This window comes from Stegodyphus dumicola, chromosome 3, assembly GCF_044657685.1.
Source record: "Stegodyphus dumicola isolate Sdum_Otavi_A_Nest chromosome 3, ASM4465768v1".
Classification (NCBI taxonomy): Eukaryota; Metazoa; Arthropoda; class Arachnida; order Araneae; family Eresidae; genus Stegodyphus; species Stegodyphus dumicola.
The window spans coordinates 109,194,576-109,214,389 of NC_140770.1; the positions used below are offsets into that span (position 1 = coordinate 109,194,576).

At 32.3% G+C, this 19,814-nt stretch overlaps 1 protein-coding gene across 2 annotated transcripts in view; it reads left to right on the top strand.

The window, feature by feature from the left end:
* LOC118192633 (phospholipid-transporting ATPase ABCA3-like) overlaps positions 1 to 19,814 on the top strand; it is a 193,165-nt gene that overhangs the window by 153,096 nt on the left and 20,255 nt on the right. For both annotated transcript variants that reach the window (XM_085813161.1, XM_085813162.1), the window contains 5 exons: positions 4,802 to 4,881; positions 5,215 to 6,072; positions 15,160 to 15,285; positions 15,482 to 15,736; positions 15,831 to 16,336. In XM_085813161.1, coding sequence (XP_085669287.1) covers positions 4,802 to 4,881; positions 5,215 to 6,072; positions 15,160 to 15,285; positions 15,482 to 15,736; positions 15,831 to 16,336 — 1,825 coding nt within the window. The remainder of the gene's footprint in view (positions 1 to 4,801; positions 4,882 to 5,214; positions 6,073 to 15,159; positions 15,286 to 15,481; positions 15,737 to 15,830; positions 16,337 to 19,814) is intronic.

A 19,814-nucleotide genomic window follows, 5' to 3' on the forward strand; every position in this document is an offset into this window, starting at 1 on the left:
TTTTTACTATTTGTGATGATGTTTTTAATCATAATCACAATGACGTCTGGTGGAACCGTTTCCCCAATTTCATAACATGTTCAGTTAGATCGCTTTTATGTCCCTTGCCAAGAAAAGACATCTTTACAGTTACTTTTTATATATGTTTAATCATGTTATACTTATTATTACATTGAGTGCGGCGCCGAATTTGCTGACCTTTCTGTTCAGCCGGCAGCGAGCTAAGTTGTAAAGCTAAGACGTATTTTTGTTTAGAATGTTTCAAAACATTTCATTAAAACTAAATTTGATCACATTTCATTGGGACTATATTTATTTTTTAACTTTAATACTATCAGTCCCGCGGACCGACGCCAGCCAAACGAAAACTCCAGTGCTAATCCCCAGGGACTGACACCAACCACACCGTAAAGTTCACTGCCAGTCCCTAGGGACCGGTGCCGCACTCAACGTGTTATTGATACATTTAATAGCTTTTGGAGATATGTTTAAAAGCTTTCATGCATATGTTTAATGGTTTCATTGAAACGTTTAATAACTTTAGAACAGAGTAAAAAACCAACAAAACATTTACCTTTTTCGTTTTTGCATCAGACCTACAATGGCATTTAGTCACAATAAATTGACATTGACATCGGCAGTCCCACTTCTGAAATTGTTGGCGTCAGGATTTTTCTCTTACATCCACTATGTGTATTGTTTTGTTTTTACGCTATTTATCAGGACAGAAATTTACAAATGCTTTGAATATCTTTTTATATCATGACGCTGTCTTGGTGGAAGACTATTTCTTGATATGTTTAAATGATAATATATGAGAACAATATCAAATGAGATCATCAAGGCAACTGACAAAGAAGATAGCCCTAGATTAAGTGATTTTGAAGAACTATAACATATAGAACACAGTGAACAAAACTAGAGATTAATTAGCTGAAATGAAAGGTCCTGGAAAAATTATGCCCATGAATGAGGAGTGATTTTATAAATTCTGAAGAAAATTTGGAAACTATTGCAGATGAAATAGTAAGTCTAATGAATAAACTACTGTTGGATGTTAACATTGAAGACATTAATGAGTTAATTGAATCTCAGTTGAATGAACACTTAATTCAGCAACAAGATTTTAAAGCAAATGTGCAATAAAAATGAGGAAGTAGAAGCTGATAAAAGTGTCAAGACTTTGACTATCAAAAATATGAATGGAACCTTCACACATCCTGAAAAATTTTTACTGTCGTGGAAAAATGGAATCCTAACGAAGGACTCGCAGGGTATCCACAATTAAACTTGAAATTTGCGAGCCGTGTGTAGCAAAAACTATACAGCAGCATTGCATGAAAATTGGGTAATGGCAGAATGAAATAATGGGAATTTTATCCCATCATTTCAAGATGGGTTAAACATACGAAAACAAAGGGAGAGGTTGGAAACACAATGTGTTTAAAAAAACTCAGGAATGGAACAAAACATTCCTGAGTAATGGAACAAACAAGAAAAAAGAAAACAATGAGTTTCAAAAACCACCCTTAGGTGGCATATCAAAGCTTTATTGAGAACATATAAATAATCTACAAAAGTTTACAAAACATGCTCAATATGATGTTCTACCATCTGGAACAAAACATGCTCAATATCATGTTGTCTGCTACCATCTGGAAGCATAAAATCACATGTTCAACTGTTGAAAGCAGCATGAACTTGGAAATGTTATGCACATGGTGTTCTATGCTTTCTCTAAAGTCGGATAGAGATGGGATGGGATCATGGTAGAAAATGGCCTTGCGGTATCCCCAAAGCCAAAAGTCGCAAGGATTCAAGTCGGGGAATCTAGGAGGCCAAGCTGTAGGAAATTGCCAGCTGATAATTCTGTCATCATCGAAATGGTGGTGGAGCACTTTTTCACACAACGGGCGATGTGTGGAGGAGCACCATTCTATATAAACACTGTGGTTGTATCATATCGCCTTGCCTGAAGAGCCAGAATAACAGATCGCTCTAATAATGAAACGTATTGTTGACTGGTGACGGTGCATATCACAAGCCCTGCGGTGCTGTGCTCTTCAGGAAAAAAAAAAAAAAAAAACATACCCACAATGAAGGTTGCAGTAAAGTCGCACCAAACCGTTACATGCAAAGAGTGTAATGGAATTTGTAGGATTGATCCAGCTCAAATACGGTAATTGTGCTTGTTAAAGCACCTTCCATATAAAGGTGGGCCTCACGGTCCACAAAATGCTCTATGGCCTTTCATCCTGGAGCTCAACTTGTGCAAGAAATCACAATGTGAAAGTTTGTCGACTATTCAGATCATCTGGAAAGAGCTGCAGCACTAGCGACAGTTCATAGGGATAGTAGCGTAAGACCTTTTGAAGAATTTTATGAACTGTGAAATGAAGTTGATTAACAGATGCTGCAATACGCCGAACACTAGTGCTGTCAATGTTTTGTAATCTGTCTTCCTCCACTTGCGTCGCTACATCGTCTGCTACCTGTGCTGCAACATACTTTCGATCCCTTCATGGCTGAATCCCCAATGTTCCCGTTACTTCAGATTTCCTAATCATGTTTGTTAATCCTTGACTAGTGAGTGAATCTTTTCATAACTGCTTCAAAGACCGAAATTTCCGTAAAGCTTCGGTAGTAGAGTCCCCGTTTTGGCAAAACAGTTTCACCAGTAAAGCACATTCCTAAAGAGTCAACTTAATTTTCCTTAACTTGGAAACAAGTATGACTACGGTTCGCCTCTCGCAACTTTATGGGGTAGCTGTGCGCACTCAGTATTACCATGGTTTACGACATTTGCATATGCCAATAGTTTACATTGTATAACACCATCCATTGGTGGTTTTTGAAACTCCTTGTCCCCCCCCCCCCTAGATAAAATTCCCATCATTTCATTCTGCCATTACCTAATTTTCATGCAATTCTGCTGCATAGTTTTTGCTACAGACTACTTGCAAATTTCAAGTTTGATTAAGGACACCCTGTATATCTCAAGTACATAGGACAATTGAAAAAGACACACAATATTGTAGAACTTTTTATCAAGAAAAGAGGAAAAAAGGTGGTATTCAGTTAACTCTTAATTTTTCTAGTAACTCTAAGTTTATATATATATAAAACTCAAAATTCTTAAGCATGCCATGTTAACTTAATATATATTAATAGATAAATAATATTACTGATAAATAAATATTTTAAAATGCAATTTTTAATGTTTCTTTCTTTAACATCCCTCTGCATTGGAGCATTCAAAATTCGCACATATTTTCAGGAACCAGTTATGTGCAAAAGTTGAATGTCGCCTGTAGTATAAGTTTTTAATACTTCTACTACAGGAAAAGTAATAAAAAAATCCATAAATATTGAATTCATTTATTTTTCATAGCTTGCAACAGTTCTTGCTAATTCCAGCGTTGTTCAAGGACCCAAAAGGGTATATAGTTATGATACAATTTTTACTACTGATTGTGAGCTGTAGATTAGTCAAAATATAATCATTGCTTAAAGAAAAAAATGTATTTTATTCAGTTTTAAATTTTAACGCATAACAAAATCTTTACATAAATTTCCACAAATGTGAGGTCTTTTTGAGTACAGGGCCCAGTTAGATGCATTCGCTCCAATAGGCAGTTATTCAACCTTGCTACTTCAGAACCATCTTGAAGAAAAAGAAGCTAAACACTTTTAGACATCATCCTTCAAATTTGGACGACTTAAAATCCAAAGGCAGATTGAAGGCAAAATTGATTGCTTGGTTAATGGATCGAAGTAAAGCACAGAATTGCAATCTATTTAAGGGAAGCAGTGCTTTTGTTGAGGACTTAAGAAACTGGTCTGTAATCATGTTACTTATGGGGAATACCATAAAAATACAGATGCAGCCAGGTCAGGATTTGCATGCAGTCTGAACTACCAAACTGAATAATGTTCAGTGCCATTGGTGAACTACAAAGTTATCTGAGTCTTCCATTGGAGGTGGAAGACTGGGAGAGCTCGTACTTAACTGAACTGAAAAATCTTTGAAACTGTATACATATATAACATACGTAGATATTTTTATAATTAATAAATAGTAATTCTTAATGTTTCCAACAATGGTGAAATATTCTCTGATATATCTTTACTGTGTTTTGCAACTTTGAACTGGGTTCCAAAATAGATTAAGGTTATTCCCATTGTAACCTAGTAGCATACTTCGTAGTGAGCGATTTACATAATGAACACAGTTCTGAAAAATGGGGTGGTATTTGTTTTGTTTTCAACCTGAATAAAATCGGGAATGTGATGTTAAAATAATTAATTCTTTTTTGATCAAATGAATAAAATACAACTTTTTAAATCCATAGTTTGGAAATTATTTGATGCAGTTTCATACATTTAGATTGAAGTTAATTTTTGATAATATTTAGGGATGTCTTTTTTGCTATTGAGGATTGGTAGATGGCCATTGGCAGAAATACATTATTATGAAATGAGGACAAATAATTTGTTTTCGCAGTCATATAATAAATTTTATAATTTGCTATTGTTAGAGAGCAGATATGCATCCCTTCCATTCAAAATATTGTAAAAAAACAGTATTATTAATTTTGAAGATAAATAATAATTACTTAGTAAAAATTTTACAAATCAAACATGGAAAAAATGCATCCATCTTTTCCCTTAAAGTTAAGTTTAAGGAAGTTTGAAATCAAAGTTTGGTAGAAAGTTTTCTGTATTATTATTATTGCTGTTATTATTATTGAAACTATGGAAATTTTGTCCAGATAATTCTTTTTATTTTTTATTTTTTTAGTGTAGCCAATTTGTCTGATAGTAAGCTCAAAAAGGAAGTTGATAATGGGTTTAAAAATGGAGAAGTTTTAGATGCTGAAGGTAAAATTTTATGCTGCAGATTGTTTTTGTTGATTCTTATAGCACTAAAGTACTAAAATATTAATTATTAAAGTTACTTATATGTGAAAGTGTATAGTTTAGTTTTAGAATTTAAAAAAAAAAAGTTTTCTCATAAGCCAGATTGCATTAAATAATTGTAGTATTAGTTCATTAATTTTAATTTTTTATAAGAATTTGAAATTGTGTGCTTGTTGAAAGTAATGTAGTTCTTATTAAGAATTATTAAGCATTTAATTCTAGACTTAACATGTATTGTATTTACCTCTATATTCATATTCTATTTATGTTTATATTTTCTTATTTGTTTTCTAGATGTGTACGAGGCAGTAGAAAAACTTCCAGATGCTTCCAAAGTTACACAGTTGCTTGGACTGTTAATAAAACGCTTTGATTATGCTAAGAGGAACTGGGGCCTTTTAATTATCCAACTTCTCTTGCCATTCATAATTACAACTCTCTGCTTTTATATTATTTCAGTTACTTCTATGCAGTATTCAAGTACTTATACACCTCTGAAGTTAGATATAGGAGATGTCTATGGTGAAACAGATGGATTCTCTGAGGCAAATGAAACTGACATTTCAGGGCATTTTAAAAATGTGCTTAAGGAAAATTCTGTATCTGTAACAGATACTAAGGATCCTAATAAACTAATTTTAGACTATGGTGCCAAAGATCTCACAGCTTATTTGAAAAAGTTCCTAGTAGGTGGCAGTGTAGGAAAAGAGGAAAACGGTAGTCTTATTTTAACAGCTTGGTACAATGGTGAGCCTTATCATGCAGCCCCTATGTCTCTTTTGCTCATGCACACTTCTCTCTTGAGGTCTGTTACTAGTACAGGCTCCATAACATTGAACAATGCTCCTTTGCCAAGTTTTCGAACAACTTTTTATGATAATGAAGTTAGAATCATAGAACGAATAATGGGAAGTATTTTTATTTCTTTAGCATTAGCTTTCATATCTTCTAGCTTTGTTCTTCTTCCCACTCAAGAAAAGACAACGAAGGCAAAATTATTGCAACTTATGACCGGCTGTTCCACTCCCTTTTATTGGTTTACCATGTTTATCTGGGATTTTTTTGTGAATTTTATCATTTCCCTTATATTAATTATACCATTTGTTATCTTTAGCCGTCACGTGTTCTTCTCTCCTCATTCTGAAGCAATAGGTAAATATTAATCATTAGATTATAATTTTGGTTTTAAATATATTTGTAATTTTGTGTTTTATTTGTTAACCCCTTAACTGCAGCGGACGTATATATATGCCTTGCTCAGCTGATGTGTTAACTGCCCCGGGCGTATGTATACGCCTTTCCAAACTACTGTCATTTGCTTTGTGCTGCTACCTGTAAAATTACTTGCAAAGTTTTGGAATGCAACATCACAATGACCTTGACAAAGCATGCGAAGGAGGATACTATTTCAGAGAAGTGTGGGGAGAAATTGGAGAGGGGAATGTGTCTAAAGTGGTTAAAGTAATGACTGCTCGGTATTGGCTGGTGTTGTTTGAGTAAAACATATATGTTTTTTAATTCTGTGTCCTCCGTTTTCATTTACTTTTTGTAGTAGGTTGCTGGAATAAAGAAAGTTATAACGGAAGTTTCAAACCCATTTATCTTTTTTGAATTATTTTTTGATGAACTGCTCGTGCTTCATATTGTTACTGAAACTAACCGTTTTGTAGACTAGTATATGAACCAACACCTTTCAAATGAAAAATCGAGAACAAAATTGTGGCATTCAACCAGTTCAGAAGAAATACAGTCAAAAGTCGTTAATCCAGACTCGTCGGGACTTCGGCGATTCCGGATTATAGATCATCAGTTTAAATCTCGTAAGATAGCATGCAGAAATTCTAAAATTAAAAATATGAAACTGTAATTTATGAAATAAAGAACAATATGATCTAAAGGGTATCAAAATTTAAAAAAAAAAAAGCTTAATATTTATTTGTTTACTTTATTAAACATTTCTTTCAATGTAAGCTGTTTAAGTTGCTTCATTTTATGTGATAATACTTTCTCTTTAATTCTATAAACAGACATAATTTCTTGTTCAGTTACAAAGTTCCGGTGTTCAAGTCCCGTTAATTGCTGCGCCGAGAATACCGACTAACTTGTCAATCGAAATTTTTTCGTTTTCACTAACCTCTCTGTCACATTCTTCACGTCTTTATCCATTTTTTGGAGCAATTCCACTTTTTGTTTGTTGGACATCGAAAGATATTTTTTTTTTTTGGTAGATCCTTTGGAAGTTCTAGCATCGGAAATTCTATTTGACATATTCGAAATTTCAAGTGTACGTTTATAAAATTGCTCTTACAGTCTGCAAAAAATAATAAGTGGGATCCAATTCAAAGATTAAGGAACAACGCAATCATTAACATTAACTGAAATAGATAATTTTAGCTTACACCATCCGTTATACATTAAATGCGCAGGCGAAAATGTATTCTGCACTTGCGCACACGCATATGCGCAGTAGCCAAGGTCTTACGCGCATGTGTAAAACGCCTATGCGCATGTGCCAACGCGGTGCATGCGCAGAAAGTTTTTTAGCTTTGAGGTCCAGATTATGGATGTCCAAATTAACGACTTTTGACTGTATATGTTTTTTTAGGCATACTGATTTCACAAGGTATAACACTGAAACCTGATATTACACTTTACTGGTCTAAAAATGAATTGATCGAAACTCCATTTTAGTGATCTTTTTATTATATTTTTTTTATTATACTTTTACTCAAAACATTAAATTTTGTTCATTCATTTTTTTTTATTCTTTATTTTGTGAAAGTAAACAGTTTTTAGAAAGTAAAACTTGCACTTATTTTCCTCCTAATACATCACATAACTACGTGTGCCTGTGTGAAAAACCGTGGCACTGAGAAATGAATCTTGTATATTTTCCGTGGCAGTTAAGGGGTTAACATAAGTAAATGTGTTTATTTATAAATATAATTCTGTTATCATTAGTTTTTTTTTAAATTTATTATCCTTACCTATTGTTATCCTTTTACTTTTGAAAAGATTCATTTGGTATTTACATAGATACATTAGCAGGGGTGATTGTGGTCCAGATATAGTTGGAATTTTTTTTATTTTCTAAAATCCTTAATTTTCAAATTTTATAAATGAAGACTTATTATTTTTCTCAAATTTTGTTTCAGAATGAATATATCATTCAGGGTTACATAAATTTAAAACGCTTGTGCTATACGAGTGAGCAAACTTGTGGATGTAAGTCATGTTCTGCTGTGTTGCCCCCTCCCTCCACATTACATTTTTCATTAAATTAGAACATTCCCAATGTTGTGGTTGTTTCCTAGGCTGTAAAATGGCAAACTGTAAACATGACAAAAACCATAATAGAAATTGGAATTAACTGTAAGCTTTAAACAGCTTGGGTTAGTCCGGTCCACAGTTCTGCATATACTCAAGTAGCATCCATTAAAAGAAGAAGGCATCATACGGACATATGTCTTTAGCATCCTATTTGGAGATTTCATTAGGTTTAACTTGCCTCCACAGATCCATTGATAGCCTAGATGCTATGCAGATTGAATATTATAATTAAAATATTATAATACTGAATATCATTATTTAAAAATACATGTGAAATTTTTAGTTTAGATAATTTCTATCAGGTCTGTAGTAATACAAATTTGGGGAGTAATCTAATGACTAACTATACAGTTTACCAAAATGTTTTATATGTCTTGAATCGTTTTCACCATGTTAGTGCCCCATCAGCAGCCGAGTGGTTAGAAACACTGAATTCTGGCAATTTGACCTGGCTTGGGTTTGATCCCAGGTGAACGGGCTGGTTGCATGGTTGTTTTACCCTATGTGTAACATGAATACAAACAGTTTCCTGTAGAAATGCCTCCATGAAGGCATCCCTCTTCTTAGGCTAATAACCTTTGCCATATTCAAATAACCTAATTTAACCTAACCTTATAAAGTTGGCAATTCCTTATCCCCGCTATCTGTTCATATGCATACTTCGGGTTTAACCATTTGTGCTAAAAAGGTGTGCCACGCATGTTGAGATGCTTTTGTCTCAAACCATGCACAAAAATGAAAATAACGGGGTGCACACGTCGCCTAACAACGAGATTGTTTATTTCTCAAGTAACAGCTCTGGATTGGATTGCACTCACAGACGTGGAGTGGCATAAATGAGACACTTTACTGCTTGTTATATTGTAGCATACGGCACCGCAACCATGAAGTTTAGTCGTAGCGAAAGTGGTTAATGTAATACATGAAGGGTTAAGTAAAAATTATTGCCTATATCAAATTGCCCTGCTGAATTCCGATTGCTAGTGAAGAAGCACAGAAATTTTGCAGAACTTAACCCTACCCCAAAAGCATGGTAAATATAGCAATTATTATTTTTTTAATGTTGAGGAACCAAAAAGATAACTGTGACATGATGTGAAATAAATTCATTTTAATATACTTTTTGTTTTGCCAATGAAATTGAAAATATGTGGGTATACATGTATGTGTGAGTATCACTTTAATATTCTGAATTATTTGACATTATGGTGTTTTTTTTTTTTTTTTTTTTTTTTTTTTTTCCCTGTGGTAGTTTTTATGAGTTTTGAAGTAGGCTCCCAATCATCCCTGCATTAGTTCAAAAGAGTTTAAAATTTTTACCAGCTAGTTATCAATAGTTATTAATGCCAATGCTTTCAGGATGTTAAACTTATGACTATTTAACAATTATTACTGAGTTGTTTATGATTGTAGTTAGTGTTAAAAATGAATTTTAAACATAAATTTGCTGGTAGTAGTTTTCTAATTTTTATGTTCTGGCCAGCAGCTGAATAGTAAAGTCACTGAACACTGCTAGTTTGGTTCGGGGTTAGAATCCCGACAATAGGGCTGCCTGCATGGCCATTTTTCATGGTTTTCCCATATTTGTAAAGTGTATATGAGCCAGTTCCTCTTAGAAAGCCCTCCAAGATGTTATCCCTCCCTCTAGCTTAGCAGATAGACTGTAAAATTAGAATTTAAAAAGTAATCATCAACAGAAAATTTTCCCTATTACTTTTAGACAAATAAACTAATGTATTTTTTTCATACAGTTAAAATAAAATTAATACATATGATACCATAGAATAACAGTTTTAATTCATTAAAGGAAAAAATGTTAGTGAACATATAGGAAAAGAATTACTTTAGGTAAGCCTTTAAACTACCACAGTCTGATACAGCACCTCAGCAATGAAACCATACCAGAAAAATAAGCATTAATTTAAATGTTTCCACTGACCTAAAATGTTATAGAAATAAAAAATGGCGAGCCTTCCCCCCCCTTCCCCATCTGAAACTGAGGTAGCAAATGTACAGATTAATCCCTTTGTATCATAAAAGGTTCATGATTTAAGTAATACTTTTAAGCAAAATTTTCCTATTTTAAAAAGGAAGTGAGTGAAGTGTTATTGTAATCTGTTTTCGTGGATGAAATATTTTGTTCACATATCTGATATAATTTTATCAACTAATAGCGCTCTTTTTAACTTGAGTGAAATCTTGGTTCACGAATTTAATTAGTTCCTGAAAGCATTCGTAAACCAAAATGTTTGAAAATGGAAACATTTTCCCTACAGCAATTAATGTAAAATGGATCAATTTCTTCCTGAAGCCAATGAAATTCAGTAAATATTGTTGTGTGTGCAGGGATTTGTAATAGACTGAATGTACACAGGTCTGATGATAGGTTGATAAAATGTATTTTAACAAAAGAAGCATTTCAGAGTTCTGAAATTTTCCATAGAAATACATGTACAAGTGTTCACAGCATCACAAAGTACAATCAGTAGTTACACTTCAAACTACTAAGAGCATTAAGCACAATGCAATGCAAAGCACTCCTAAAGAGAATTATTGCTTGAATGTGAAATTCTGTTTCATATAAACATTAGGTAACTGTCTTTAGAAGCCTTTTAAAAAAATATTTCCTTTGTTTATATGTGCCTGAGACTCTGTTGGCTTTTATTTCACTCGGAATTTGTACTGTGTAATTTTTTGTTGTCTGCATTTTAAAACACTTCTAAAATCAGACATGGCATTGTTATAGAAGATGCTTGTGTTGCAGCTTGCTATTTACTTTATCTGAATGATATCATTACGTGGAAACTTCTCGTCTAGCCTTTTTGCATAAAAATCAGGGATAAAAAAATTAGGATAATTTTTTATTCTTCCTGTTCTTTTTGAAGACATTTCTTCCACAACTGCCTGTTGTTGCTGCTGCTTCTTAAGTTGCTCTTTCTTATTGAGTGCACTTTTCTAACATTTTCATGACTTCATTGTTAACTTCCTAGCCCATGATTTGCATAGAGACACAATATCTTAGATAACAGAAACAGTTTCAAATGTCAAAAAGTCTCTGCCTGCAATCCTATCGAGCCATAATTTGGTAAGGCTTTATTATTGAGAGTTTATAAGGACCTTAAGTTTTACTAATGTTTATTTTATTTTAAAACTTAACTGTCCTCTCTTATTTTCCACTTCCGGCCAGAATAAACACATGAATCTGTTTATGCAAATTATGCTTGCTAACACTTAAGTATTTAAGTTGTGGCTTTTCGCCAAGAACAGAGTTAAATGGGGAGAGAGTGAGCCTTCTTGCCACTTTATTTCATGTGTGCTTTCAGTCAGTTGCTGTCGGCTTTTAAGGCCAGAGGTTTAGTCCTCTTGATATCTAAGACATATTGTAGTTTTCCGCAGTTTGCGTTCTACATACGTAATAATCTTAAAGGCCAACCTTAGTGTTATTCATTTGTGTTATGTATTCGAGTTTAGCTCTTTAGTTAGCTAGTAGTTCTTATTTGCTTATGTTAAGATCACAAGTGGTTGGTCTTTGTATCCCGAAATGCAGAAGCATCTCTAATTCACAGAGAATAAAGGGTAAAGTTAACCCTTCTTAGCTTGAACATAGCTATGTTCGTGTATGTGTGGAAGCTCTGTGTTTCCATTCAGTATTATTAGATGTTTCCCCAAGGCAATTAGAAGGAATAGCAGTTATGATATGTTAAGGAATGGAAAATATTAAAAGGTTTCCTAAAGTCCTTGAATGTTAATTATTTAGCATAGGATATCTCAAAACACCTTTGAAAGTCATGTTACCAGCTTGAGTATTCATAACTGAAAGCACAATTCATCACCTAAGGATTTTTTTTTTCCCCAGTAGTTCATGAACTGAATTGTTTGTGATCCAAAGTTCAACTGTGTTAATGAGCTGCTCTCATCACTTTAGAAATCTGACTATTGTATTAATGCTGTCTTTAGAAGTATTATTGCTTTCAAAAATAACTGATATGTTTAAAAAGGCATTACGTTGTGAAATTGCATTACACTAAATAATTCTGACTTTTCCCGCTAGCTACGTAACACTTTTTTTGAGTCCTGTATAACTCTAAGCATTTCAGTTGTATCTGAAATAACAAAAGAGTAATATTTATTATAAATGATACACTGTTTTAAATTTCTTTTAAAAATGAACTTTTTTAAAATCCTGGCTACTTTTTGAATGCTGTAGGTGTATATTTTCTGTAGTATTTACTTATGTCTTTAGCTTCATAGTAATAAATAAGATAAATATTTAAATATTCTTAATTATTGCATTTTGCATTGTGTATCGAAAATTCTAAAGATATGCTCATTTTAAAATTATTTTGCGACATTGCTTTTGAACTGAATTTTTTGGTTTTAGTGCAAAGAACATGATATTTAATAAATAAAGGTAACACTCAAAACATTAAAAAAACACCCCTTTAGACATAATTTAAAATCTGAAACCTTTCAGATTTTTTTATTTTTATTTATTTTTTATCTAATTTTTAATTGTATATTCTCATGTTATCTTTCAATGAGGGATGTCCTCCAAGTATTAAGATTAGGAATACGGCATTAGTCAAATAATTTCCAGAAACATTATGAGCAGTTTATTAATGACTTTTTGCATTAAAGGTACTATGAGCAGATCATAAACAAATTTTTATATTTCCCTAATTGAAATACTTTAAAAGTACCTATTTTTATGTTTGTGGTTGTATTATATTAAATTAGCTAAATTATATTGCTGTTTCAAAGAGAAATTTTTTCTCATTATTTAATATTATCATTTGGTTAATGTATTCAGATTCATAAAGTAGTTCAAGTAGATAATAATAATGAATACATTGGTTCATAAGCTGCTTATAATAATGTTTAATGTTTCATAAACAGGTATTAATGCTTGCCTAAACATCAGTACTCATTATCCTGCATAAGACTTCCATTTTATAAATCAGTTTCTGGAGGAATAATGATTTTTGAATATTTAACATATGTAAATAAAGTATCTATATTTTTTAAATAATACATTGTGCATCAAATTTAAAGCATAATACCCCCAAAAGGCTGATTGATTAAAATTTTTAACCAGTTCTTGGTGGTGTAATTATTTATGTTAACTATTTACTTCTGAATGCAAAATTAGTGCATACTTTAGCTCACAAAATATGTAAATTGGGGAAATGACAATGTATAGAAAATGGGCGATTTGAAATTCAAATATGTAATGTTGTTTAAAGTTTATGTGATTTCTTAGATTAGTGTGGTGTGGGATTTCTGAGATTTCTGTGATGATTAGTGTTCATTAGATATGACTCAAAGGCATGTTTTAAGTGAAAGACGAAAGTGGAGATTCAATGGTAGACCGAAGTCGTTCAATTTTTAGATATTCTTGAAACTGTTGGAGCCACTTTTTAATTATATTTTTGGGGAATCAGTTAGTAGACAATCTGGTCAAGGACAGTCAACTGCAACAACTACATCTGAAGACTATTTTCTGTCATTTTTGGCTGTAAGAAAAACTGAGATTCCACTATAAGAGAATTTGTTTGATTCCACTATAAGAGAATTCGTTTTAGATCTTAAGGCTGTTACAGGAACTCAAATTGTACATTTCACTGCATAAAAGCTTCACAAGGTGTTACTTTATGCGAAAAGAACCACTTCATATTCCAATGGGGCTCATTTAAAGAGGCATCATTGTCATGTTCAAGTGGAGCCAAGAGGAATGGAACTATGTACTTAGTGATGAATTCAGATATACCTGGAATTATGATTCTAGAATGTGTTTTAATCTGAAGGGAGTGAGAACCACACAGCTTGCCTTTCCTTCTTAATGCAAGATCCCATTTCTTATGAGATTCCATTTATCATCAGATGCAAAATCCCATTTCTCCATTTCTCATGAAACTGCCTATGATTTAGAAGGGCCATTATTTAACTGTATGTCTTTGATAGAGATTCTGCAAGATATGTAGACAAGGTCTTGGTGCCTCATTAGAGTGCTGTTGGGCCAAAGATTTTGCTGATGGATGACAGTTTTTGTCTGCATTTAGGATCTTTGGTATCAGAACACTGGAAACAGAAGATGCCACTCAAATATACTGGAAATTTTTTACTCATAGACTTGAAACTGATTTAGCATACCACATATTCCCCCAGGATGTGAAAAGAACTTTTTTGAAAGAGTAGCATGCAGTTCGTTCTACAAAAATTGATCAATGGTTAGGTAAAGTCTATGAAATTAAAATGTGAGGTTTGCATTTCTATTAGAGATAACTATACACCATATTAAAAAAAGATTTTTTGCTGAACAGGCTAGATACATTTTTCTTCATTTAAAAATTTCTATATATTTGATTTTAATAATGAAAGAAAGTTTTTGACTGATAATATCATGCTGCTTAGTATCAGTATAGCTTTTAATTTGATTATAATTTTTTTGTACAGAATTTTATAAGAATATTAGCAATAGTATTTTGTGTATATTTTCTAATGACTGATCCTTTTTTATATTAATTTCTGGAAAAAAAAATAGCAGCATTAATAAGTCCACAATACCTTTAATTTGATCTAAGCAATGTAAATAACATAAAGTAAAATAAATTGCTGCTATAAAGTAAAAGGCAAAGTTGTTTAACATTCAAGAACTTATTTATTTCCGTGCAGCTTTTCAATTAATATAATTTATGCCGTCATTGCTGGGTTTCATTCATCATATGTTGTTATTAAAATGCATTAAAGAAATATGTTCTTGAGTCTTTGACAAATTTCTTTTTCATTTTGACAGTAATGTATTATCATTTTATTGTTATAATAAGCTAAAATAAAAGGATTATATGTATATATATATTGTTCTGATAATGCATGCAGTTTTTACTTATATGAGTGATGTATATTTTACAGGTACAGCAATTTTTATGTTCACAATGTATGGATGGGCATCAATACCTTTTAGTTATTTGTTTTCATTTCCTTTCAAAAAAGGCAGTACTGGCTTTTCAGTTCTTGTGACAATTTCTGTTTTAGCTGGTAAGTATTCTCCTGTATTTTTAATTAGATGCTTTTTAAATTTCAGAACTTTTTTGTAAAGGGATTCTTAAAAATATTTGTTTGTTAGTAATAATTTTTAACTGTTAGAAATTTTGAATAAATATCTAAGTTCTGTATGAATATTTCGCTAATTGACACTGCTGAATTTAATCACTAATTGGCTGTTTATTTTTAGGGGTTGCTATAGCTAGTGCATTGAGCACTGTGCAGGCCCAGTTCACTGCAATGAAGATGAATAGTACTGCTCTTGATGCTTCAGTTTGGGCATTTCGCATTTTCCCAAACTATTGTGTATCTTCTGGTTTTTCTAATTTGTTTGCTATTGCCTATAATAATGCATTTTGTGATAATATACCAAAAAATGATCTAGCTTTTGCATGTGATCCAAAATTTATCACTGAGGGAAGTCCAATTTACAAGTGTTGTAAAGGTATGATTTTATGCAGATTTTGCTAAAAATTTTAATTCTTAGATTCATATATTTTAAAGTATAGTGAAATTGTGTTTTGTCTCTTTTTAAACAGATTTTTGTGGAGAGGAATGCCTTAAACAAACTCCATTTCTTACATGGGATAAGGGTGCTTGTCTCCGAGATGCTGTGATGTTGCTTATAGATGGATTCATATATTTTGCCCTTCTGCTCTTGTTAGAAACTACTATGGTAAAAAAAATCTTACACAGTATTAAAAACCATTTGCCAAAGTGTAAAAAAGCATTAATTGGCCAAGTGCTTGGTAGCAGCATCGCAGAAGATTCTGAAGTTATTGCTGAGGAAGAGCGAGTGCGTAACATGACTTCTAATAATGCAGCTGATGAAGCTCTTATAGTACATAATTTAAGTAAAAAGTTTAACAGTTTCCACGCTGTTGATCATTTGACTTTTGGAATTCATCAAGAAGAATGTTTTGGACTTCTCGGGGTGAATGGGGCAGGCAAAACAACAACTTTTAGAATGCTTACAGGTGATTGCCTTCCCACTGAAGGTAATGCTTTCATAAAGAACTGTTCATTGATGCAAGATTTAAGAAAGGTAGGATATATTCAATTATAATGAAAAAAGAACGCATTTAATGTGTTAACTAGTACCTGTAATTACATCGTCAAAAATGCCACCTCTGATTTTGATTCTTCAGCGATGGTGGAAATATGCTGGAAATGTAATATCAACAATAGCCAACAAAATTTTAGAATAAGAGCTGGGTTTGAGGGATGTCACATGACCTTTTATTTAGCAGAGTTCATATGAAAGAAAAGCTGTGGAAATTTATTATCTGATATGATTTGGAATGCAATTCCAAATGATACTTACCAGAAGGGGGAAAAAAAAAAACTTTTAATTTGCTGATGTTAAAAATATTTTTCATCACCAGAAAACACCAATAGGTTGTTGTTGGTAATAGCAGGTTCCAGTTAATACATGAGTACCAAAAAAGTTCTTTTAGTAATTGTTTTTATGGTCCTTCAATACATTTTATTTAGGAATGTGTTGTGGATTTAATTCCAAGTTAGTCTAAATTTTTTTTCAGTTCTGTTTTAGAGCATGCATTAGGGGATACATAAATTCAACTAGAAAGTGAAATGAAATTTTATTTAATTTTTTAAAAATGAATCTGTCAAAAAACAAAGAGTCTGTTACTCTATTATTGCCATAGTCTATGTTTACATCCTTGAATGAAGTAGAGGAAGTATTGTAATTGCAAAAAATTTTGGATATCATGTTTCAATGAAAATATCCATTTTTACAGCACTCGAATCCATTTAACTGCTGGGACAATTTTTTAGGCATAATTACTGTGAGCAGTCTCACAGACCTTTTAAAGAAAGACATAAAAATGCATACTTTTATGCCTTTTTAAGGAATATTATAGATACTTTATGCACATTTATGGAATTTTAATTAATTTAAATCAATATATTTTAAATATAAATCATTTAATTTTACACAGTTTAATTCTTATAAAGAATGACTATTTTCTTCGTTTTAAGGAACAAAGCATTTAAATAACACAAAGATTTTATTAAACATGTATGAAAATATGTGACTTTATTAAATATTACTGTCAATTAAACCATAATTCTATAACAATGAATTTAATTTTTAATAAATAATAGATAAGTATGTCTTTGTTTACAAGGATGAATCATAAGATCACACATAGTCAAAATACATTTTTTGAGAAGCACTGAAGACACACTGGTTCCTTGCATTCCAAGCATTTGCATACTATTTCTCTCTTCTTACAAGGTGGGCACAGACTACATGTGTTTCTTTCTTTTAATTTTTCTTCTTGATTTGATAAATCAATTCTCTTAATTTCCTTCTGTCCAAGGATTCTTCTAACTGTTATCTTTAGTTCCCTTGGCAAAAAAGCGGAAGTTATCCCAACTTTCAGATGCGGTTTAATAAATTGATTAGCTAATAAAAGCATAAATGGTTTTGTTTTCAGTTTCAGGGTGTATCAGACTAAGGAGCTGAATTATTAGTATGTTATCCTTTAGTGTTTGTACTGCCTGATTTGGTTCTTTTTCTCACCATTTGAAGTGTTTTTTCCCATAAAAATTATCATTTTGTTCACAGTCATTAGAAAAATTATGATATTCATCTGCAGAAAGCTCAGATTCACTTTTGCTTTCGATGTGAATACTACATGATTCTTCAGAATCAGAGTATTCTACATCAAAAATATTGTTGACAAGATATTGAATTTCTTTTTGAGTGAGATATACGGGACGCTTTCTTATAACATTTTGAAGCCATATTTATCAATTTTATGAAAAACAAGCATCCAATAAATTACATGTATCATCCACTAAAACTGGTACGCATCTGCTGTGAGCAGTCTCCCAGACAACTTAAAAAGTAAAAAACATGGTAACTGAAACCATAATAAAGTTAGAAGTGTGAAACTGGATATGTGAGGGGTTTGGGAAGATAGGAGGAAGGACATGGACCATTCTCCATTTTTAGGGGTGGAAACAACGGTTAGAATATCCTCAGTGGTCTCTCAAACCGCTTACAGCAGTTAAAGGTTAAATGATTTCTTTGCTTGTCATCTGTACGTATAGACAAAGCACAGGACTCTTTTTTTTTTTTTTTTTCCAAATGGATTTCAAAATAGATTGATTCTAAAAGAACATTTCATGACATCTGTATGTATGTAGAACTCAATTAGTAGTTGTGAAACGTTGAAATTTTGTATATGAGACTGCTATAACATCTAGTTGTGCACCTGCCTATTTTGTTTAAATCGGCGCACCAAACATATGTCTCCTACCTGGCTCTGTATGCTCTTGTTTTTTTATTCTTATGTGTTCGCAAATTGTGCTTTCTTGCTCTAAAAGGTGATTGAGTTATATTGTTCTTATGTTTTGTTTAAGTTTTTTAAATAGTTAATCTGCTTGCAATAGTTGTGGAATTATCAACAATTTAAACGTGTAAGTTGTGCTAGGCCTAACAAGGTGGCTATTTTTTTTACATTTGAAACTTTCAGTAGTATAGGGAATTAAGTTGGTGCACCAATTTAAGTGACTTTTTGCAAAGTGGGACCAAAAGTTAACATTAAATTTTTGTTCATTGAAGACTTTGTCTTTCTACTTTGTTGACCAAATCATAGAAACTCTAATTTTAATTGCAAGAATTGTTTCTAACTGTATTTTGTATGTTAGGTTTTTCTGTATTTTGCAATTTTTGATGAAAATGTTTTGAGTGTTAATGTATTTATGGCGATGGTTTATCACTATTAGTCTCCATTAGAAGGTCAGTAGAAAGGCACAGACTTCAGCTAACAGTTAGAACCAACTTTATTAATATTTAAAAAGTAGAAAAGCATATCTTGCAAGAAGGTAAACATTTAACATTAACATGCATGAACTGATGCCAGACATTGATAATGAACATTCAAAATCAGGTGAGAAGTAAGTAGTCGGCAATAAAGTTCAAGTTTTTATACTCTCGCTTTGCTAAGCACATATGCATATTGTGCAGCAAAGACGAACATTGCCACTGACTGCAGTGTAGATTTCTGCCATATATTTTTGCCTTGCAGCAAACTGAGAACTTGATAGATTGAATGAGAAATATACTAATGAAATTTGAGGAAATAAGTTTAAATGAAGTGCAGGAAAAAATGTGTGTAATTTAATAGCTCATGTGGTGTCGATATCAGATTTTTTTCTTCACTAGAAGCTGAATGCTACATAGACAGAAAATGGGTAATAATGTAAAAACTAAACATTAAATCGTAGCTAAGACAACTTTGAGAAAGTATGAATAAGTTACTGGTTCATAATTTTTAGAGGCCCACCACCGGGCAAGCGGTAAAATCACTGAACACTGGTAGTTCGGTCCGAGGTTCGAATCCCGCGAATGGGCTGGCTGCCTGGGCGTTTTCTTGGTTTTCCCCATGTGTTACATGTATATGAGCCAGTTTTCCTTAGAAAGTCCTCCACGAAGGCATCCCTCTCCTTATTCAGATAGCCCTAGTGTGCTTTGCCGTATTCACAATACA